The sequence below is a fragment of the Apodemus sylvaticus genome, chromosome 8, assembly GCF_947179515.1.
Source record: "Apodemus sylvaticus chromosome 8, mApoSyl1.1, whole genome shotgun sequence".
Taxonomy (NCBI): domain Eukaryota; kingdom Metazoa; phylum Chordata; class Mammalia; order Rodentia; family Muridae; genus Apodemus; species Apodemus sylvaticus.
Window position 1 is genome coordinate 92,531,586 of NC_067479.1, and position 24,901 is coordinate 92,556,486.

Below are 24,901 nucleotides of genomic sequence, written 5' to 3' on the forward strand. Positions count from 1 at the left end.
TATTCTTGTTTTCCATTTATCTACCTTTAAAAACTCTACTCCTGCCTTATGCTTTCTAGGGTGAAATTATGTTTAGAAAATGTTCCTGAAATCCTTGTGATAACCAGAAGGACTATAAATATCTTTAGTTGATGGATTGACTGCTATTTAGCTAAAGGAGAGAGAGAGAGAGAGAGAGAGAGAGAGAGAGAGAGAGAGAGAGAGAGAGAGAGAGAGAGAGAGAGAGAGAACGAGAACCTAAGTAGAAAGGCCACCATAATTTTTGATTTAAACTATAGGGTAGAGAGGTGCCATGCTGGCTATGACAAAAGCTATGTCCAATGGGAGGGCTTAAGATGGTGACACATTAGTCTCTTCCAGTGCTAAATGATTCAAATCCCTCCCTCCAGAGGAGGGAGAGGGAAAGTGGAAATGATAGAGACATCTTTGATAGAAATAGCTATGCTGACATGAAAACCGGTGATCTTCAGAGCTATTACTTTCAGATTTGCAGTTTGATAATTACATGAGATGAACCAAGCCACTCATTCATCTCAATCTCCTCTTTTTCTTTTCTTTCCTTCCACTTTCTTACACACACACACACACACACACACACACACACACTCTCTCTCTCTCTCTCTCTCTCTCTCTCACGCGCTCACGCGCACATGCACACTCACACAGGATCCCACACATGGACCCTTCCTTCTGTCAGAGTCTTGCTATATAGCCCTGGCTAGCTGGGAACTCTCTGTGTAGACCAGCCTGGCCTGGATTTTAGGATCCCCCCCTCCTGCCGCCATCTCTTGGCTGACATACCACATAGACCGGTTTAGTCTTTAGTTTTCATTCTTATAAACAGGCAATACTTCCTACCTATTGAACCTGTTTTTCTGATGGTGGGAGGAACAGGAAGCATAGCTACAAAGCTTTGGGAAACTTATTGTGATCTTTAAATGTGAGTAATGTCTATTATATCCTGTAAATAAGACACCAACATTCTAATACCACAGTGAGGAAACATCTAAACCATATTCCTCTGGCTCTCAGAACCAAACTATATGATGGGGTTAGGGGATAGGAGACAAAACAAATGTCCTCTCTGTCTGTCTGTCTTTCTGTCTGTCTGTCTGTGTCCTCCCCCCTTTGGAGGGTGGCCCAGAGTAATGTGTCAGACCTAGCTCTATACACAGCAACATTCCTCTGTCTAACTGAGCTGTCTAACACTTCCCTTTGGCCGGAACCTAGCCCAGGAAGGTGCCTTACCTCATCATCGCAGCTTATGGAGCATTTGCCATCCAGGGAGGCACACTGTTGGGGAAAGGAAGCAGGGGAACCGTGTTATTGGGTGATGCATTTGCTGCAGCTGCTGCTTAGCTAAGGAGGTCATGGCCTGTGATGTAAGTACCAGGTTTCATCCAAAGGGAACGTTTCGAGATGAGACTTGGCCATGTTCTCTAGAGTCCACATGAACTCAGAATCATACTATCAAAGACACAATGTAGGGAGTGCTGGCTCTTTCCCATCCCTCTTAATTTATGTTGTCATTCAACACTGATGGTATCTCTTAAAGATTGTAGATCTTCTGGTAACAAAAGATATAATTATGTCATTATTTAATTTAAAACTATTTCTCAACGACTTTAAAAGGAAACCCTTGTTTATGTTCTTAGATTATAGTTTCCTATCGTATCATAATTTAAGAAAAGATAAGCTCCTTATGCATCCACCCTCAGATGAGTCTCTAGGTTGGTTCCGTATTATGACAAGTGTACATTAAACATGCAAGTACTGGTTTGCCTACTGTGTGCTGATTTCACTTTTGCAGGAAGTATACTTCAAATGTTTAGAACTGGGCAAGTGGAAGGTAACTCAATGGCTACTATTTCTATTGAGTACTGGCCAGATGTCCCTGACATGTCTTAGTTCACAGAGCACAGCAATAGAGAAGACTGCCCTGGATTTTTCTAAGTGCAATAGTCCCTTGATGCCCTTTGTCCAGAAAGGCAGATGCATGCCTTGACCAATAAAATAAGGAGAAGCACAAATAACTAGCTGGACCTCATGATATGATCATCAGAAAGTCGCTGTGAGAATAACAAAAGGCCCAGATACTAAGGGAGAAACTCCTTTTGTAAGAGTCACTCTCTTGATCCCATAATTCAGATAGTTTCTAGGAGCAAATCTCCTGCTTTGCCCAGCTTGTGGTGTCTAACATGATGACAACCTGTGCTTTACGGTGAAATGAATGGTAATCCGAGGAGCTGGCAATTCATTTCAGAAACATTCATCAAGAATTTGGCACCGTTTGCCCTGGCTACCCATAGGGGGACACCTGTATAATAACAGTGGTGCTGATGCCTCGAGATACTGGCCAGAGCTTACCTGTCTGCTGGCCGTCCAGAACTTCCTTTGGAAGAATTCAAGTTTCATCTGAATGCCTACAGCTGGGACAGATTACAAATAAAAGAAAGCATCAGAGATCCCTTTCAGATTTCAGATTGTCATTGGAAATTATCCATCATGGCAAGATGCTGACACAGGCATACCAGAAAACAAACAAAAACAAAAACCCCAACAGTGACCCATACACCTATGATATTCTAGCTCTGACCTTTCTTCTTGCAGGTAAGGAAATCTCAAGGGTCCCTCCACTCAGATTTCAATCACAAACTGAACTCAGTGTAGATGTTCTTTGAAGTGGCATTACTTAAGTATGCATTACTAAATTTTATACATTTGTAACCTGAACACAAGCTGACATTTGTCATAAAAATATCTAGAGGCTAAATAAATATTTCTTCCATTCATTTTTAGAGCTATTACTTTCAGAACTCAATATATCCTGCATTATGTTTGCTTGCTTGCTTGCTTGCTTGTTTGTTTAGAGATACAACATCTGAAAAGTCTTGAGGCTGGTGTTTGCAAGGGTCACTTCACTCTGATGGGACTGGCCCCCCTAGTGTCCACATCCCAATCCTCTTCTTTCTCCAGGAGAAGGGGAGAGTATATAGCTCTGTGTATCTGTGAAAATCTTCCTGATGCAACAGTAAAGGCTGGCCAATTTGACAGATATCTAGTGAAAGCAAGTGGCATTTGGTGGGACTGCAGGAGCAGGCTCTTCCCATTTCCCCTAAGGAAGAAACATCAACATAACTCAAAGCAAAATGGTTAGGGCCCAAGTCTCATTGGAAGTTGTTCACCCTTTACAGGAGTTCAAAGAATGATAGGGCTTGATGGAGAGGGACAAGAGGAGATGTACCCTAGTGCAATTTTGTGCACTGGCCTGGTGGATATGACCTTTCCAGGGTTGGCCATGGTGTTTGTACACTGCTTGTATGCTATTTATCTTTCCTTCGACATTGATAGTGTTGAACTAAATAATAACAAACTAAATGATAACAGTGCCAAGGAGCTTGAAAAAATAATTCCTGGATGTTAGTATTGCTAGAATTACAGGGAAAGATGAAGGCTCTAAGTAAATCATTATTCATGGTTGGTTCCCAACAGATGGAAGCTCCTAGAAGACACAGAGAAGAAAAGAACCCATGCAGGATGGCGTCTTCCTCTCTCTGCCAAATTCATATAGCTCAGACTTTTTAGAGGTGTAGGTGGAGACATAGCTCTCATTTTTTTTCTTTTATAAAGGGTTTTTGCTCTGGAGTCTTTAATATGTTAGTTCTACAGACCTACAGTGTACCTTTGCGGTACCTGGTCAGACTACAAGTTGAGTTGCTTATCTATGCCTTGAAGCAAAGGTCAGAGAATACCTGAAGAAAACTGCTCATGGAGTCTGGGGGACATTTGTAGCATTTCAAATAAAACATGTCTTATGAATTCTGTACCAGGTCAAACCAGGGTGCATACTATAGTGCAGGTGGGATTCACTCAGGTCTGTGGGGAGCTGAGGGCTGTTCCCTCCTACCTCAGAAAGCCCTGGGACGAACACTATGGTTTTTACCAAAGTCAGGTAGCAGCGAACAGCAACTGACTTCAGAGAAGAGGGCCCCAGAGTTGCCATTACGGCAGGCAACTAGCATCTAAGAGGATCAAGAAGAGTTTCTGTCTTCTACTTCACGGTTCCCTGCTGCCTTCCCTATGCCATCTCTTTAGGCCATAGGAAGGTCAAGGTGATAGGAAGCTGCAAGGACCTACAGGATGAAAACACAAGAGTTCCTGAAATAGTCATTCCACAGCAAATCCCCATGAAGCCTCTCCTTCCAACAGTTCAGAGTTCTCCTATCTACACGCCGGCTCCTTTGTTTCCCCAATAGTTCCCTGTCCCCTTTATGAGCATCCTCCAATCCTCTGGCAGGGCCTCCATTCACCTCTTTAATGAATCTAGCTGCTTCCTCCAGGGTGTTTATCCAGCCCACATACTTGGAGTCTGCTATCATCTCCCTCTACTGGTCCTGTACCCCAGCTCCTTGAGGCAATTTAATCTTTCCTCATGAGTCAGTTCCTCTGTCCCATTAATCATACAGGCAGGCCGACTTTCTCTGATCTCTCTCCAACAAGCTGCATCCTTGCCCTAGGCCTGATGCCCTAACCAAGGCACTGCCTTCCCTGGCTTTCTCTCCTCTGGGCCATTCGGCTGCTGTCCAGTGCTCCTAGTATCCTGATGGTAACTTGTCTGCCCAGATCTATCTTGCTATGTTACTGTTGGCTGCTCCCCTGCCTCCTCCAGCAGTATGGCTCTGGCTTTGCTTCATATCTCAGATTTAGACTTTCAGGGTTTTCATCTAGAATACTTCTCTGTGATTCAGAGACTCACAATCATGTTGGTGGGTTGACTGTTTATTCTCTGGCCTTCACTGTGTTCAGCACTAGGTTGGGTGCTAATTGAAATGTGATCACGCACCCTGTCAGCATCCAGCATTCAGCTGAGAAATAGCTACATGGTAAGAGCCACACTACAGGCAGAATACAAAGAGTTCTGGGGTATGAAGTTGGACCATGGCTTTGTGTATGTGATGGCATGGAGATCTAACTCGAGGCCAGATAGGAATCAAAAAGAAACAGGGATTCAAATGGAAGAAACTGCATAGGCAAAGGCAGAGGGCCTTTAAGGCCACAGAACTTTGAGGATTGAGAACAGTGGGCACAGAGACCTGGATGAGCATTAAGTCAAATGATAAGAGGACTTAAGTGTTAGTCCAAGGCATACAAAGGCTTTCCAGCAGGCTGGGGATTAGCTCAGGGCCAAATTCAGCTTCATTTTGTAAATAAAGTTTTATTGGAACAGTCATTTGTTTAAATACTGTCTGGGCCTATAATGCCAACGTTGAGGAGTTACAACAGAGACTGAATGGCCCACAAAGTCTAAGCATTTACTTTCTGTCCCTTTCCAGTAAAACACCGCTGACATTTGCTCTAGGTACTACTAGAGATCTTTACAGAAGCAGCAGGACCAGCTTTGTAGTTCTGAACACCCACTCAAAGCTTGCAGAACAAATGCTAGGCAAAGGGCCCAAACAGTGGGCAACAGGACAGTGCACAAACTTTGGCCAATGGCGCATACGGCTCACCATTTCTTGAACATGGAAATGATTTAAAGTACAAACCAAACAATAAAAAAAATAAGGGTGAAGCCCGAGGCCAAGCATCACTCTGTCTCCTGTGTTTTGTTCCACATGTTTTTTCTTTTCGACTTTTATCAGAGAAAGCATTTTACTTCAGCAAGGCCACCCCTTACACCATTCTCCACAACCTAAGTGGAACCTGAGATATTTTCCCTGCCCATCTGTTTGGTTCTTTCAACAGCATTTCAAGCCCTAGTAGTGTATTCTGCTTCAAGTCGGTCTTGCTAATTTAATAAGGGAAACAAGGGCAGAAAATGCTTTAGTGAAACCCAAATCCCAAGGAGAGTGCAGAAAATAAAAACACCATTCTATGGGTTTGAAATTTTTTAGACAGTCCAGAAAATCATGAACATATTTTCCTGGAGTCTGTGGTATTCCTCACTTCCAATTGATTAGAATGTTCCAGGGCTCCCAGCTCACAATCTCTGTCATAAGAACACAGGTTGCTTTTGCATACATACAATACTTAACACACCCCCAAACAGTATTTCATACCATTCTTCCTAAAGTACCTCCCCCCTCAAAAAAATGGCCTGAAAATATACAGGTAGTCTTCAGAAATCAGAAAACATCCCATTTGCTGTTGAGAGCATTGTCATTATGAAGACTCCCAAGCCTATTCCCAGGAAGTATTCAGACATCTCAAGCACAAGCATCTCTTTAGATTTGAACTCTCCAGGCAATGGCACTTACAGCACCTGTCATTACTGTGAGAAGGCCTGGGAAAAGATCGACTCAATACCTTACAACTGAGACCTTCCATGGATACCTTCCTTCTAGACTTTTCTCTTTTCCCAAACTTTTAGCTTCTATCCCCTTTACCTACCCCCATCCTCTACTTCTCCTTTCCATTTCTATCAGAAACCCAGTAGCTGCTAGGTAGGAGGTATGTTATCAAGATGCAAATATAATAGGCAAGGGCTTGAGGATGTGGAGGGCTATCACTGAATAGAACCAAGTGTGGAATGACAGAGGCCATCATAGGATATCACTCATGACCATCAGATTATTAGAATGCCTTTGATTCATTTGCTTGAATATAGCGGCAGCCATTTCTGGTGCTCTGATTTTGTGCCGTCTAAATTGATGGCTATTGATGATGTGTCTATTTAAAATGCACCATTTATCACTGAGTTCTTTTAGTTGCATGAATCACATTTTAAGAGCTCAATAGCTCTGTGAACCCAAAAGCCACTGTGGTCACTATTCCAATCTAGAACATTTCTACCTTTGCAGAAAGTTCTATTGGACAGCAATCACAAGAGGAATTGATGGTAATGTTCTATGAAGGCCTGCCCATATTACCACTACCTAGATGTGATAGAAAGGGGGATGGCATATGTTTGAAGGGCTCAGAGAGTTCAGATGAGATAGGACAGCCATCATGACCCAACTTGGATCTGCAAAGGGAAGTTGTTAATTATCTTGAGAAAACTCCCAAAGAAATTAATGCAATATGCTCAGTGTGGCTACCACCCCCAAGATTGATTTCTTTTGCTTTATAAAATTTGAGAATACAAATTACATTTCCAGTGCTATTATATTCAAATGCACTCAAGATGAAATCATGCCTGCATCTCATATCACATTAATAGACACGCATTCAAGTGTAATCTAAAACTCACCAAGTAACAATGTCACATGTAAAATTAGAAATAAAATAACATTTTCATATTGTATTCATTTAGAAATCATTTTCTGCAGTCTGGGCCTCAACTTGCAATCTACCCCTAGGAGCCCAAATCCGGTTTATAAAATAGCATTCACCACGCCTGGCATGAAAGCTTCAACAAACACCCATGTTTCCAAACTTGTCCTGCCCCCTCCAGCCATAGAATATGTTTGCATGCACTTGAAAGGCTCATCCAGGAGACTGAAGAATGTCCCAGAAGTGCCAGTGATTTATAACCAAAGTGTGTTGCTAGAGAATTGTTTGTGAGCCCCCTTTCTAAGACTACTGCTGTGAACCCTGAGGACTTCATGTTACTTCTTTTCTCCACAAGGAGAGTCTCACTGCCTCATTTCGAGGGACAAAAATAAATGTGAGGCAAGGATAAGACTATAAAACATGAAGTGTGTTATAATACTCTCATGGGCTCACAGTGTTGACTACCTTAATGGCAAAATGTATCCCCAGGCCTTTGAGTATCTTATATTTCAGAAGCAATGCACCTTTGATGAGAGTGTGTTGAGACTAAGCAGAAAATCTACGTATGGTAAATCTAAACTGTCTATGGACCCAAACGTTCCGTACAGTGTAATATTGGGGTATAAATGCTTTATAAATCACCACTCTAAGCAAGCTCATTAGAAGAATCATCTTAGGAGTTTTGAGGAATGCTCCACCATTCAGACCCTGCCAGTCGCTGCTCTGGAATGGTGCATGGTCAATAAGTGACCGGATGGGTCAGTGTACAGGATTGAAAAGGAGGATTATCACCACTATGGCCACCACCAGCTCTGTGTGCTGTAGTCATGTAGCTGGAGGTTTTTAAAGTCGTGGGCTTTGCTGACAGTGAGGTGGGGGGAGGGAATGGTCATTTCTTTCTAGCTCACAAATGGTAGTCACATCCTGAAGCTACTCTGTGCTCATGTGGCTACAGATGGAAGAATTCTAACAGATGATTCCAACCAACAAGTAGAGGTCTATGATAGAAAGCTGTCTCTTTGCTAGAGAAAACAAAAGTATAGTAAAGTCATAAATGCGATCAGTGTGGACGGTTTCTTCACACCTCTCCTCTGCACCTCTCCTCTTTGGAGAGTAGAACTTTGCTTTCTGGAACCAAATGCCTACCCAGATTTTCTCCTATAGAAAACCAGCCCCTTGTTGGTGAGATTTCTCACACAGAGTGATGGCTCATATGACTCCTGGGTTAATGTCTCCTGTCCAGTCCCAGCCCATACTTGGACAGAGTCCCTGAATTGTCATCGCTTTATACATAATGGCAAAGACTGCTATCTGTGATTGGAAAAAAAAATAAGTCATGCATCCTGGGACTCCAACTTGCCTTAATTAACAGTCCACCACCATGACAGTTGCTAGCCAAGCCACAGTTGTTTAAATGTTTTCTTCTGTTTGTTTTCAAAACAGTTAATTGCAAATAGAACTAACAAGGAATTGGAATGTTGCTTCTTTGGACTATTTCACGATTAACCCAAGCTTTGCATCAGGGCCACTAGTGGCACTGTAGTGATAAAGGACAGAACTGTGACCTTTGTTCCATCAGTGCAAGGCCTGTGGATGTCCAGAGAAACAACTTCCCACAGGAATAACAATTGAAAACTGTAATGCGGAATTATGACATAGCTCATCTGCAAAGTATTTCATGTGAAGACTTTAATGAATCGCATGATGGAATGTTGGGCAGAAAAAGACAACTGAAATTCTGGGACTAATTTGGGTGAAACTGAGAACAGAGAACCCTTGCAAAGATGAGGGGGGAAGAAGGGGCAGCTGTTCTACTGTCCCCCTGGGTGTCAGGCTGACAACCCCAAGAGCTTTCTTAATGCACTGTGAGGGAGACCAAGTATCAACAACCTTTTGAAAAATACAGATCGAAGCAATATGCGCTCATCACGATCTTAGTGAAGTCTGGGAACTCAGTGTTAAAGTTTGATATTATTTCAGAAACAAGGGAGAAATCTCATAGAAGCAGACACTCCCCATAATTCAGCTGATTCCAAATGAAGAAAGAGAAAGATAAAAGGGGAGGAGGCACTTTGACTATTAGCCCCCTTACCAAATGCATAGTTCACTTCTGAAGTATTCCCTGTGGTATGTGGGAGGTAAACTTTCTCATACAGTATAGTAATGCTTTTAAATTACAAAGAGCCTCACGATGCTTGTCTGGTCTGAAAGGGAGGGAGGAAAAACAGGCTCATGATCCTTCCATTGACAAGATGGTAGAGAATGTTCTTTAAAGACTGATAGCTGCACACGTCTCTTTTAATCTAGAACTTTCTCTGCCTACTGTCTGAGCCTGGCTTCTGGGAACACGTGGAGGAAGGCCAGGTGTCTTTGGCTCACACATTTGTTTCATAACCTTGTTTCATTCTGGTTAGGGTTTCTTGGGAACATCACCTTTAGCAGAGTCTAACAAATGGGAATCGTACATGTTTCCTCCATTTGGGTTCTAATTACTTGACTGCATCAATGTTGAAAAGAATTAACTGGACTTATGGAATGGAATAATAATTTTTTCTATACCCCCGAGGTAATCTGGAAGCATTTTCCAGACTTCATTTGAAGAAACCTATATTCCCCCAGCTTTCCAAGGTTGTTAGACCTGGCATTGAATAGTTTTTGTCAGACCATTTTATGCTCACAAAACTCTTCAAATAATATGATTTCAATGAGGATTTCAAGGCAATACATTAAGAGTTTATTCTCAACCCTTCACCCTTTCAGAAGAAAACACTTAGGCCTCAGGTTTCATTGTATTTTAATCGAGACTATACAAATCAATGCCTATTAAGAAAATTATAAGCTTCCACATTATAGCTCCCTAGTCAATAATTCTTATTAGGTCACCACCTAATAACATTCACCAAAGACATTGTAACAAAGGCAGGGGTCAAATTTCTAAAGTTTTCAAAACCCATAATAGAATGCTCAGATGCATTTGCCAAACACCTCTGGGCTGAATGTTTGTTACTGTGCTTAATACAAAGCAACAGTAAAATATCCTCATGGGCAGCCTGGGAGGCTGGGAGAGATGGCACAGTCCTCCAGTTTCAATGCTCATGTTTCAGGACATGTGGAAGGAAAGGGGAATTGACAAGACACACTTCCCTCATTGAAGAGACTTTGGGTCCATTGCAAAGCTTCCCAACTCTGGTTCCCTTTAGGGATGTATACGATATAGGGTAACTAAGGCTGCATCCCCTGCCCAGTGGGTGGAAAGAAAGTCAGGGTGGAAAGAAACTTGACTCAGTTGGTGCCTTGTGCAGATGCTATTTAGATGTTCCAAGTTACTGACATTGCAGCAGAATCTGAAAATTTAGATTTACTAGGAGAAAAATGTACTGTGAATAATATATAGGATTGCCAGATAAAATATTTTGACTTGCTAAATTTGGTAACCTGAACCTGAGGGTCATATGGTATAACTCCAGGTGAGCTATTGTGGCCTCTGTGGCAATCAAAGCCCCTGGGAGGGCTGAGACAGTTTGCATCAGCAGCCTAAGTCAAGATGAAGGGCCAAGGACGCCTCTATCAATATGACTCTCATGATGTAAATAGCTGTTCTACAAAATGAAATTCATATCCAGAAAGATAAGGTATGTAGAAAAATTTTTTAATGAAATTTACCCTAAACCATTATATCTAAACAAGAGATTGATATAACAGCACTCCTTATTAGGATGGTATGGCTTGACAGGGAAAATGCCTATTTTAAAACAATTAGTGATTTACCAAGATTCACAAAAAGGCACACTTGTCTTGAAATATCCCACTAGTGGGTGATCCTGAGCAGATTCTCAGACCTTATCCGTATCTGCCTCCTCTTTCAGACAGACTGAGGGTATGCTCCTATGGCGGTAATGAACAATTGGACTGTTAGAGCCACAGACTATTTTGATGTTCTTGTCAATAGTTCCAGCAGGTTAGTTTTCCTTCGTAGCATTCATCAAGGGCTAGCATTAAGTGACAGCATACAGCATGCACTGTTTTGATTCTTTTCACCAAGAATATGCTGGAGGGTTGAACTTGTGGTTGGAGAAAATGTGAGTCAGGAAGGCAGGAATATTAGCAAGGTAAGCCAAGCACAAGAGGATGCAGGGCTCCAGTCCTTGCTCCTAAGCTCTCCAACATGGTGGCTATGGGAAGACCTGTGGTCTTCTATAAAGCATCAGAGGTGTTGACTTCAGGCAAGATACTATGCCATCTCCTGCCCTCTTGCCACCAACCTGAAAGCTTGAGAATCTTAGTTTGGTAAATTCCAGCATGCTTCTGCTCCCACATAAATGAACACATGGAACATTTTCCATTGCTCGACAATAATATCTCCATATTCTGTAAGTCATTCCATAATGAAAATTAGCTTATAAATTAAGCTGTGAAATTGAAAACACAGGGCCTAGGGAGTGATGAGATCAACAACTTGCTATGCTTTCAGAGACCTTGAGTTCAGTCCCAGCTATCCATATTCCACCTGGAAGGCTCATTTTAGGGGACTCAGCACCCTATTCTGGTTTCTATAGGTTCCTGCACACATAAGGTGCATATAATATCATGTACACACATATTAACACAATCAATACATCTTTTAAAGTTGATAGCTCATAACAGTAGAAGTATTGCTAGCGTTTCAGATTAGAGATAGTGTCTTACTATGTAGTACTGGCTAACCTTGAACCTCTAATCCCCCTGAGTGCTATCCATGAGATTTCAAATGTGTGTCCCTTTTCTTCTATTAGTAGAGTAATTAATATTGTTATTAGGTATTATACCATATGTCAGGTCTCATCCAGAATCCTTAGACACCTCAGTGACAATCTTCAGCATGCCTGTACTGACTCCCAGCCATATGAGACTCTAAGAAGACCAAGGATCGCAGAAGGAAGTTACATGTTGAAATTCTTACATAAGAGCACAGTCTTTATGCTTGATTTCTCTCATCCAGTGGAATCTCAAGCTTATACAGAAGTCTTTATTGAAGATACAGGCTCTGTGGTATGCATGCCAATACACAATAACCCAGAAGACCAGAATCAGAAAGATGGAGAGTGCATTTTAGGTCAGAGGCAAAATTCTAAGCTGGCAAAATGAAGAATAGCAGAACACATGTCCATTTGTATGCTGACGCAAGTGACAAAGTTGAATGTCCCTAGTTTTTACAAGACAGGGACCCAGGACTTAATGAGGAACTGCAAACAAAGCTGGTGATCATTCTGGAGATAGTCTGTCATCAGCAGAATTGTCTTCTTGGTGGTGGGTCAACAAGACCATCAATTTCTATCTTTATCCAGAATCTCCATTTCATTTACCATGGAAAGGATGACTACACCAGAGTCAGACAAAGGAACAACATGTATGTATGGGCTGGGCCTGCTTCCCTCTGGCCACTCAGAGTCTCCAAAGTCAAGCACCTGGGTGGCAGATGTGTCCAGCTACAACAGACCCTCCCAGAACAGCTGCACACAAGGCAACTCAGTTGGGAGGGAGGAGGGTACCAGGATACATTAACAAGAGGAGCAGGCAATGCTCTGGAGTAACCAAGCATGCTCTCTCAAACTTCCTGGAATCTCGGGACCTTGGGATATTTGGGAATCAGCCCTGGAGTGATGGATACTAGTTTTGTCCCATAGTTTAATCAGTCAGATGCAGAGACTGGAAAAGCCATCTCCTGTCATTAAGAGATTGCTCCCAAACACATGCTTGGCAGCCTGTAGGACTTTCCTCAGAATTCCTCCAACAGTCTGCACTGGGAAGGTCTCCTGAGGTGGAGATTGGGAAAAGGTTGAGTCTTTGCTTTTGATGGGCAGGCAAGTCTGAACCTTTGTAAGCAAGAACCATTTCTAAGGGCCCTACTCAACAGACAGAGTCCCTAGGAGTGAGTTGGATGTCTAATCTCTATATCCCTCAACTTTCTCCATTTCCCAAAGATCCCCTAGGGCATCTGAGGTCTGGGAGACTTTAAATAAAAACAGAATGAAGGAAGGAGTAAGCCAATATAGGGCATGAGGCAGTTAAAAATCTTCCTTTTACGCTTTCTTCAGGGATAAGAGTTGGAAACGCACTTGTTACCAGCATTCTTTCTCCCAGAGTTTCCTGGCACCTCCTGGCTCTTCTCCATTCCCTCAACTAAAGCATTCCAGGCCTCTGGCCTCCGGGAAGGGAGGACACAGAGGAACTCAGAGACCAACAGAACAAAATCTGGAGTTTTGAGTCTTTAAAGCTGAGGCACTAAGGAGTCTCAGGATGGGTGAGAGAATAGAGAAACTACTTAGGCCCTTCTGGTATTTCAGCCAACCTCCAGGTCCTGCTGAGATTACTGGGCAAGAATGAGAACCTGGGCTGGAAAGGAAGACGTTTGAAGGAGAACTAAGGGACAGATGGCTGGCCCAAAGGACAGATGTGTGTCATACTGTCCCACTTCCTACCTTGAATGGAACTTCCAATCACTCCAAACCTCACACTTATTCATCACTGCTAGAAGGCAACAGGACCCCTGGGTGTCCTCTCTACTATCCTTGTTATTGCTGGACAGGAGACAGTACCCAGAGTCCACAAACAAACAACCCAGACAGAGTAGGGACCCTGACCAACTTGTCATGGTGAGGCCCCAGAACAGCCAAGGGACTCCAAGGTGACCATCCCTGGAATGAGGAGGCCATGGCACTGGCCTGAGTATGGCCTGAAGACAGAAGACCAGATGGGCCTGGGTGACTCAGGAAATGCCTGTGTGATTAGATGAGCCTCAGCTTTGGATGAGCCTCAGAGGGAAGGGAAAGGAGAAGCTGAATTCACTGAGAGTGCAGAGCCATCAAACCCGCAGAGGCTTAGAGGGAAGCTAAAGAGAGGTCAGGTAGAGCTCTGTTGAAAGTACTTGAAAGGTGTACAATGCAAGTCCTAGTCATTACTTGTTCATGATATTTAAAAAACAAAGAAAACAATAGAGTTCTTAACTAAGGTGGGTGATCTCAGAGCAAGACTCAGACAAGTCTTAGGGCCCTCCCCATGGCTACTCGGAGTTAATCCCCAAAAGAGACCCAAGAGCTGCAGCTCTGACCTTCTAGACCCTAACATACTGTGATACCAACAGGCTGCAGAGGAAGTAAGGGCACATCCCTACTACTGGGTGTCCAAAGACAAGCTAAGAAAACAACAGATCCAAAAGTTTAAAACTTACTCATTCTGGTGCTGTTTTCATGTAAGCTAGACCTTTGGCTTTGGACAAAATTCTTCAAAAAAGAAAGGATCATGGGTATCCAGCTATTCTAAGAGGTAATTTTGAGAAAATGGAGTTTTCTCAGAGCTCTGCTGTAATGACTGACGCTTTTTACATTCTTTACCTAATAGGTGACAGAGTCTCAGACATATTCAATGCTTTTTAATCAGTCCAGAATGTTCTATGGAAAAGCAGAACCATCTAACAATGTCACTATGCCCTGCACATTTAGTACTCTTTAAATAAAATACTATTTTTACCAGTTCTTGGAGAATTTTGTGTCCACAGTAGATTATGTACCTGATTACATTTACCTTCTACTTCTCATTTTCTTAGTCACACTCTATACCTGTTTCCTCATATCAGAGAGCTCGTTAGACATTAATAGATAGGACTGCGGAGTACTAAAGAGTCCTTAGAGTCTTTATAGTGTGACATGGATATTATCACCTTTAGTTTTCATTGAGGACATGGAGGTGTCTGGAGGGTGGAGCTTTAGGATGGATGACTGACATTTCCCATCTAGAAACACAGAGGGATACCAACTAGACCAGAATTTGAGCTCACACCCTTATGACTACAAAGTAGCTGCAGAAAGCTACCCTATGAATAAGTCATGAGGAGTCACCTAAAATCACTTACAAAGAATATTCAATGAGCTGAGGCCTGGAGAAAAGACCTCTGCTTTGTAGGTACCAGGCTATAAGTCAGGATTTGTAGGTCAGGATACAAGTTTGTCTTGCAAATACTTCTAAAGATTTGTTCTTTTTTTTCTAACCTGTGTAACCTAATCTGTCTCCAGATTAACTATTGAGATGATTCTGGTGTCTTTCAAAGCCCCCAAGCTCTGGAGAAAGAAGAGCACACAGGGCTATTCTAAGGACAATCAAGCTCTCAGAAAACCGGGATCAGAGGTTCACTTAAAGTACAGTGACAGTGCCTTGGCATCCAAGAGAGCATGTATCTTTGGGAGAAGTGGTCCTGGACACACAGATGTAAGAGATAAGAAAGCACTGGTCCTAAGACATAACAGCACTCACCAACTCCCCATGGGCAAATCAGGACCAATTTGAATCATCCCATTTAACTGTTCAGCAAGAAAGAAAAGAGTTTCTTGATTTTAATGAAAAGGTAGGAAATGGATTTGTTGGTAACACATGAAGACCTGAGTTCAGGTCCCCAGCTGCATACAATAGTCATGATGTCATGTCTGTAACCATACTTCTGCACAGTGGAAACCGAAGAATCTAGGGCTCATTGGCCAGCAAGCCAAGCCAATGAGAAAGCTTTAAGTTGAATGAAAGATTTTTGTCTCAAAACAAAAAGCAAGAAGAGTAATGGAAGAAAGCTTTTGATATCACATCCTCTAACCTTTATATTTGACCCCCCAATGTGTGCACATGTGCATGCGTGACACACACACACACATAGAGGAAAAGTAGAAGATCACTGAGTAACTTAGTCAGAACCATGAAGTTCCAAGGGCTTGGTGGAACTAGGGATTGAGCCATGAACCTTACTCCGAAGCTGCATACTCATTATCTTCTATTTCTTTGGTTCACAATGGGGTTTGCATTACGAACTCTATGGTGATGTTCTAATTGTCAGTGCTGTCTAGATTTCCCAAAATCTATGGGTCATTCCCTCATAATAAATGATTCCATGTGTCTCATAGCTTTGAGTACTCTGCTTGAGGCCAATGCATTTGGAAACTGGATCCAAATCTGAGCCTTGAATCCAACTCTGATTCACATGTAGAAACAAAGCATCTCTACACATTTAGCTGTGATTCTGTGAATAAGAAATGGGTCTATTTTTTCTTTATCTATAGACTGGCTATCAGGGGTGTAATGTACACAGAGCAGTCATTGTGTTAGATGGCTTCTGCATCAAAGTGGAGGTGTATCTTCTAGCTACGCAATTCTGCCTTCTCCTCCAATAATTCCTGAGATTTTTACGTATTAAGGCATCAATTGTAAGTTATCTTCTTTGTGTTTCTTACAAAGATATTATAGTTAGGGAATTTTGTACATTATTTTTGGTGGCATATTAGAAAATGTGTTATGTTTTATATTAACTTCATTTTGTAATACAGCCAAGATAGTCCATATTGTTAAAAGAGAGGGGCTCTTGAACAGGATAGGATAAAGAACTGCCTCAGCTCAGCAGCTGCTTTACCACTACACTCTATGCACATCCCTTCTTTTCTGCCCTTGGCTCTCATCTGTTGCTTTACTGGTCCTGGCCTGCAGCATAAACCTGGCTTTGGTAAGCCTCATATGCAGGCATGTTTGTTTTCTGTTCCTTTTTCATTTCTCTTGGTTCTGATTAAGTTATAAGATGTTGATATCTGAGGCACAGCCGAGCAGATGACTGTCTCATCTCAGGGCTAAGCAGAAAAGGAGAGGACCTTTGGTGAATAAAGAACCCCAAGATAATACGGGAACCCCTTTCTTGATAGCAACCTCACTATAAAAAGCTGAAGAGTTCATCCCTGGTGCAGGCACATTTGACCCTGTCAGACAGCCTTATCTCTGAAATCACTGGCAGGCTGGAGAAGGGTACGGAACCTTCCTAACTGTTTCTTTCACAAAACATCTTAATTCTTTTTGTCAGCAGGTCATCATCAGCTTAGGAGATGAAGTGGGACAGGGTGAGGAGGATGCCTTGCAGTTTCATGGCCTCCACCAGGTCCCTGAAATAAAGAGGGCAGCTGAGAGCAGAGGGGGAAACAAGGAACAGTCTCCAGTAGATTAAAAGGGGCCTTTGTAGTGGCTACATCTGTACATTAAAATAAATCTCTCCTAGCGCTAAAACAACATCTACATTCATTTGGGCCAGGGCCATATTCAGAATTAGAGAATTCTGACAAACATTGCTTCAGCATGTTGAAGTCTGCCAGCTCACAAGACAAGAAAGTGACTCCAGCCGTGGTGGAGAAACACTCTCGACTCCCCACTTTCTCTCCTGACTCCCACTTTCCGGCTTCACTTGAAAGAAAAAGATTTTGCCCCTTTTTTCAGGTGCCAACCTCTCAGCCTAGTCCTGAAATGGGCAGCAAATTGCCCTTGAAGGTGGTGGACTTCAAGCAGAATTCTGCTCTTTTCCCCTAGAGGAGGCTGCTAGAGGTTCTGCGTGCCTGTTAAAGCCTTTAATAGCTAGAGAAATGCAATTTGGGGTGGCCCTCGGGTAGACTAGACATGAATAATGCCTCATAAAAATAATTACTTCTACCCAGAGTAGACACGCCAAAGGAGCTTGGTGGGGGCCCGTCTCAACCAAGCAAATGGAATCTTCCTTGCAGGAAGCTTTCAACACGGCCGAGGCATCTGTGGTGTGGATCATATTCACTTCTTCGGAGTGTGGTCCTCCGAAACCAGTTCTGGAATTTTCTGAGGTCTCGGATAAACAATGTGGGGAGGTTTGTAGGATAGCTGTTAGTAAGTGTGTGGCACAATCAGGTCTGAGATGGCCAGTTTACATATTGAGGATGGTGACAATGGATGCTAACTCTAGGGCAGCCTATGTAGCTGCAACATAGATGAGTCAAGGCTAAACGCTGGAATGTACCATTTACTTCAGCCTATTTATTTCATAAGTCAGCAGCGAGAGGTATGCAAAGGTCAACAGCTTGCCCGAGAGTCTTTAGAGATAGCTCCAACTCTAGCTGGACTGGGAGAGCATATAGCCTGCTGTTATCTGGGAACATGGAGTCCTCTCTTTGAAGGGTAGAGCCCCATACTTCTTACTGATACCCCACGCTTTCCTTTAGGAGATGAATTCTTCCTATTCCCTGGATAGTTCTCTGGGAACTAGCTCTAAGCCTCTCAGTTGAAACTTTGGGGGATTAAAAAAAAAGTCTTCTTTCGATTGATTGTGGTGAGCTGGTTCAAGGGGGCTACTAGAAGAAAAGGGACTACTGAGAACATGGGTGACACAAATAAATGTAAAACTAGAACCTGAGAGCCTTGGTGACTTCTGCTGTGTCCTAGATCCTGAAACCAAATAAAACTTTGTTTCTTTTGTTTTTCTTTTAGTAATGTGAAACAGTGTCTGACTACTTCAGATGATCAAATAATGAGTTCATTTTGACTTACAGATAACAGTTTAAGCTCATTTGAATTTGGTTTCTGTTGTTGGCAGTGGATAGCATTCTGACATATCCAACTGGAGTCTAGGTCAGTGACTTGTCCTCACAGGAGCAGGGGAAATGTGATAGCTGATGGATAGCAAGTGTGGGATGGGCAGCAGGTTGGTGACATGCATGCTGCCTTTCTTACTTCATGGCAAGTAACACCCATGAAAACCAGAGCACCTTTCTGGGCAGCCTCCCATTGGAGAGCACCAGAAGGCCATGGTACCATCAATGAACCGACTCGGCTGAGCACATGGTGATTCACAGAGCACAATCTTTTTAGAGGAGATTGGGCTCGTTCAGGGTGGTATGGCTGGAGATGGCACAGCCTTTTCAGGAATATGGCACCTTTGCATTCACCATCATGATACACATTGGTGACTTCTTTATGTGAAGCTATTCAGTGAAGATGGCAAACTGAAGAGATGGCCCAAGAGTTAAGGGTACTTGATGCTTTTCCAGAGGACCCAGGTTTAATTCCCAGTACCCACATGATGGCTCACCAACTGCCTGTCACTTTAATTCCCAGATCCCTAAATCTTACTACTAGCCTCCAGGAGAACCAGGCACTCACCTGGTATCCAGATCAACATGCAGATAAAACACCCATATTCATGAAAGAAAAAGAAGCATCTTTTAAAAACCAGAGGCAAAGGTATATTCCCAAGAAGGGCTGGCTGCTAATCTTCACAATGATGAGTCAGAAACCTACTTAATCAAAGGGCAGAGAATGAGGTGGCGCACAAAGGGACCACTAGGCTCAACTGCTTTCACGAATCATCCCCAATTGACCACACACCTAAGCTTTTCCAAATACAATGATCTCTATTTCTTTCCCTAGGCAAGAAAGCCAAGGGCACTCTGTGTAGTGGAGGAACAAGGATAAATGCTTTCATAACTTGGGGTTATAGGAAGGTCTGGAATAGTGGGCGGTATTTAACTGGACTTGCCTGCTTTCTCCATAGGTGGTCTGCCTTACATCGAAGAAGAGAGGCCAGGCTTTCCTTTCCCAGAACCATCCCATGTATAGCTCCCAATTAGAGCTTGCCAATGAGAGATTAGTGCTACCATTAGGAAGCATCAAAGATATTGAGCCTGTGTTCCTCTAGGGACAGTGTAGGCAGATGCATGATCTAAAGGTTTAAAGGTACTCCCAGTTATGTTCTTAAGAACTACCTATACAGATTCTTCCAAACCTCCCTCCCTTTGTCATTCAGTGTTTGGGAAAGCTCTTCACTCTCTGTTCAAAGAACAGAACTGAACACAGAACTGAGCTCCCGTTGGAAGGGCCACGGTCTGAGTGACAATGTCTGGACCTCCTGCTTTCTTAGAGTAACACCACACCAAAGAGTCTCTCATATACTGCCAAGACTCAGCTATCTCTACACTGTACTTCAGTTGATTCCAGTGCCAGGCCATCGTGGGGGGACCCCCCCATACTCAGAATGTGGAAGGTCTCAGTTGCTATCCTATAGACATCATGTTAGATGCTCCCTCTCCCAACATTATCCCAGCCACATCCTGGACCATCTTCCTACATCCTGGACTGTCTTCCTCCCAGCCTGGCACTTCTTGCTTTCTCTTAGGGTTGCATTAGCACTTGAAAGATGAACCCACCCCTTCCTGTTTCATAGTCTACTGAAAAAGCCAAGAGGCAGCACAGAACTATTGTGGGCTCAGGATCAGAGTCCAGGGTTTCCACTTACCGGCCACGGAAGGAATTTGGGCAAGTTATTTAATATCCCTCGGCTCAATTTTAAAGCTAAGATGATAAAGCTAGATCAAGCAGAGTGTCTGGCACACAGTAAAAGCCCAGAAATGGTTATCTTTGGTATTATAGCATTTTCTCAGAATACAAGATCACTTTCCTTGAGGGGTTCCAGCAAAGAATAATGAGGACCCTTCAGTCTGCCAGAGTCAGTAATATCCTTTCCCAAACCCAGCGCCATGTTCCCAGATCCACGAAGGCCTCTAAAAACTATGTCTTATTGGCTCACCCCACTGTCTCTCACCAGCTGCTCCAATAACAGGCTACTTCAATCTTCCTTAAATTGTTACAGCTCACATCAGGCAAGGCATAGCTCTCCCCGCCTAAGGCTGTCCAGGTAACTAGCCATCTGAAATGATTTCTGGTCACAAGCAGATCATTTTTCAGGATGCTTATCCTGTTTTTTTGGTCTACAAAGTCTTGGAACTTCAGATAAAGATTTCTGTCTAGTACTGCAGCTCTGCCCCAAGAGTACTCTGAGCCCAGGACCAAAGAGTAAACAACCACTACTTCCAACTCTGAGCTTCTCACTTTTTATGTCTTCCTGTCTTTCAAGTGTTTATGGAAGGAAGAGATGTTCTTCATCCTGTGGGAAGGAGAGCAAACCAGGGTGCTTTTGCAATGTGTGCAAAGCATGAGCTCCCTGCCCTCCCCATCATGTGGCATCAATGTAGATAAGCCTCCTTTGACATGTTACTACCTCAGTTGTTTTCAAACCAGCCAGAGACTTATTACTAAAAGGTCCCATATGCTCACTATAGTTCCCTATCATCCCTACCCTTTGTTCCCCTTCCTCTCTTATTCCCTTGCAAATGAGGATTTTCTGAGCTGGGGAACCCATGAAGGGTGTGAGCTTACATGCTCCTAGGGGCTTACATCCTGTTAGGATTCACAGTGGCTAGAAAGACGTGAATGCACTATATAATCCGTGACCATGAAAAGGGAATCTTTGCAAACTCCTGAGGATCACGGGGCAATGGCTTTTAATCTGAAGCCTGAAACTGAAGGATGAGCCTTGACATGCAAAGGAGGTATCCACATGGGGTCATGCCCCTTAGAAGGACAGTTACAGAACCCGAGGCTTTCCATATAGGCACTTCAGCATGGAGTGTTTTATCTTAGATCTTTTCTTCATCTTCAAAGCAAGAGAACTTAGAATGAAACTGGGACATGTTTTCTTGGTGTTGGGAAAGGACTAGGTGGGTGTGGTGGAAAGTACTGTGAGGAGGAGGATGGGTGGGAAGGGAGCCAGGTTCTCCCATTCTAGTGGATGTCCCTGCCAGTGTCAGGGTACTGAGGTTCTTCCCAACTTTGCCTTGTTTCCTACTGGTTTCCAGGTAAAGTCATGTGCTGCGAACTCTCTTATGTTCCTGTGTGATCCGTACAACCTCACAGCCCCAGCATCCCTGCAACTAGGAGAAAAGGGGCGGGGCTGTGGACTCCAGAGGATCAGTAGGGAAGCTCATCACTGCTACAACTTCAGGTGGTTATACACTGGGAGTGTGCTGAATCCTGACTCTAAAGGGCAGAGATGGGAAATGGCTTCCTTAGAGTTCTAATGGGAGAGACTGGTTAGACTCCAGGCCTCCTAAGAGACTCTGGTCTCCAGTGCTACATGTGCAAAAGTTCATCACAAGGGAGAAAGAGAGAGGCACAGTTGAACTTCATTTGGGGAGAGAAGTCATTTAGAGAGAGGGACAATGGGCCCACTGGACACTTTCATGGCCAGAGCTTACCAGAATGATGCTTTAAAAACCAGATATACTAAGAATTCTAGACTGATAGAAATAGACATAGAGTATCTTGATGGTCTTGTTTTATACACCACAAATGCCAGTACAGAAGTCCTGGAAAGTGTCCATGTCCAGAAGAAGCAGAAGTACCGGGATGGACTAGAGAGCAAATTCTGGCATCCTGACAGATGAAAATTCCCAGCCTCCTTCCCCATGCTGGGTGGGGGGGGGAGTTCATATTCTTGGTTAATGTCCTTCAAGTAAGCTCAAGAAGTACAGATAAGGATGGCCTAGAACTCTCTATGTAGACCAGGCTGTCCCTAAACTTAAGGCAATTCTTCTGCTTCTGTTTCTCAAACACTAATTGTAACTTTGTGCCTTCATTCCCAGCTCTGTCACTATTTTCTGCCCCCTTGGGATGTCCACCCACCTCATCCTCCACACTGTGAGGGTCCTCCACACTGTGAGGGTCCTCCACACTGTGAGGACCACTTCCCCATTATGCCCTCTGTCATCCTTCTGGGTTTCTAGGCCTGCTGAGCTGCTGGCCTCCTGAGACCCTGTCACTCATTTCCAGTATCATATCCCCTTTGTCCTAACCCAAGCCTCCCTTCGTGATTCATTGCACTCATAAATGTTCTCAGAGTTTTCTACGATGGGAAGCTGTTTTCCTCAGTCCTTAAAGCCTGATCTACATAGAGAGTTCTAGGCTATCCAGATTTATACAGAGACCCTCCATTTCAACAACAACAAAAACAACAAAAAGCAAAAATAGGCTTTTGAGGTAGCTGACAGAATACAAGGTGAGGGGAGTTACTGATAGGAGAAAGAAAAGCTAAGCAAATTCAAAGACAAGAGGGTTTTTCAATATAAAAGGAGATATACACTAGCGCTTATTTCACAGAGGGAATGTACACAAGACTACTCTATTCTACAAAGATTGTCTGATGCATGAAAAGGAAGAAGTAAGCTAACTGTGCCCAGGCACTCGTGAGATTGCACGGAGCACTGTGAAAGAACCTTAACCCACTGTGAGCCAATGGAAATAATAACCAGCATCTGATATTAACTAAAGAGTAGTGCTGTCCACTGACCAAGGAGAACCAGAGTTGCTGAGAGAGCCGGAAGCAGTTGCCTTTAGGAAGTGAGATCATGAAGCAGAAGGGGTGGGTCAGGGCCTATGCACTTTCTCTGTAAGCTGCTTTACTTTTATTTAACTTCAAGCAAATCCATGTCCTTGGCAATGAGAGGAAGTCAGTCAGAAAGGGAAGCATCCAGAGGTGAAAACAATGAGGAGATGCAAGCTCCCAGGGCCACCGGGATGCAAGGCTGCTTCCTTCTTTGCTCTTGGCATCTTTGCCCTAAGAGATGCAGCTCAGCAGAGGGCTAATGAAAGAATCCATGGGGACACTGGATAACGGCCCCTGTGCCATGGTCTACATCTTTGAGGGTTCTCTAACTTTATCTGTCCAGAAGATGCTTCTTAGCCAGTGTGAAGTCTTTCAATACATATTCTGGAAAGTGAGGACTAAGGTATAAACAATTGTCTTGCTCTGGGGAATGGCCCCTTGATCTGAAGTTTGTACTTGACCAGAGATATATTGTTTGCCAAAGAAATCAATCCCATTATATTACCTGTGATTATAGCTGGGTGGGGCAATTTCCAAACCAACCCAGTGAGTGGTCTGAGGGATGGTTATCTGTGCCGTTTCACCATGCTGAGGTTTGCCTCACAAGTGAGCAACTTCCATTCTCACTACACCCTGACACTTTGACAGGTGCAAACTGAGTTGCGGACCTTTAGGGTAGGGAGAGGTCAAGTGTATGACCTTGAAGACTGTGTCTCAACCCAAGCCCTTGGCCTAGCACCCATTCCTCTAGAGGTCAAAGGCAAGCATCTGATGCCTCATAGAGTCCTACCAAGATTCCATTAGCAGGAAGAAGTTATTACCTTCATAAAACTTGACCTTGTGCTGTCCCACAAGCCATTAAATATTATGGGTTATCTACTCTTGTCACAAAAGGCAATGAGAACAATATGTGGTATTGTGTGGGGAGCAATGGTAGATATTGAAAAACCCAAATGTCATCAAAACTTTATTTACTGCTCCTCCGCATAATCCCAGCTCTATAAAAATGAGGACTAATGAACGGGATGGGGGAGAAGAGACAACATCCAGCCCTGGAGTCTCGGTGCTCTCTCCTGCACCAAGGAGTCTGCACAGAGTGTCTATCAGGATCCATATGTTTCTGCATGTGTAAGAATGCTCTTACACAGGGGGCTTACTTCATAACTGAGATTCTTTTTCATTTAATTCAGTCATATTAGATTATGGGCCTGATTATGATCATATCCACAAATCAGTATTTTAACAGAGTTTCCATGGAAACACTATATGCCCCTGTTTTTTAACTTTTTTGGACAAGGCTTTGCCTGTTTAACAACTTGAACAAGTTTGAGGAGGACAACATGTTTTGTTTAAGTTACATTAACTGGGGCCAATATTTCCTAATTGCATTACCAGAAGAAACATTCGCGGCATCGCGCTGCAGCATGGAAAAGCTCCCCTAGCCCAGCCTTCGAGTTGCTTTAATCACTGGCGAACAGGAAACATACCAGGATTGCCTTGTCTTATCAAGTTTTAAATGTGTTAACTGGTTTTAAATCTATGGAATAATCTCCCTTATTAGATGACAAAGTTAGTCTTGTTAAGAGGGTCGGCATTTCTAGCTATGTGCATTTAGTTTTCAAGATGCAAACGCACAAGATCCCCTTGGCTCCTGTTAGAGAGGTGAACTCATTGTGG

At 43.3% G+C, this 24,901-nt stretch overlaps 1 protein-coding gene across 1 annotated transcript in view; it reads right to left on the minus strand.

The window, feature by feature from the left end:
• Window positions 1–24,901, minus strand: part of Cacna2d3 (calcium voltage-gated channel auxiliary subunit alpha2delta 3) — an 827,632-nt gene that overhangs the window by 76,561 nt on the left and 726,170 nt on the right. Inside the window, exons 28-29 of the mRNA XM_052190624.1 lie at window positions 2,368–2,429; window positions 1,249–1,293 (exon numbers count right to left, since the gene is read on the minus strand). Coding sequence (XP_052046584.1) covers window positions 1,249–1,293; window positions 2,368–2,429 — 107 coding nt within the window. The remainder of the gene's footprint in view (window positions 1–1,248; window positions 1,294–2,367; window positions 2,430–24,901) is intronic.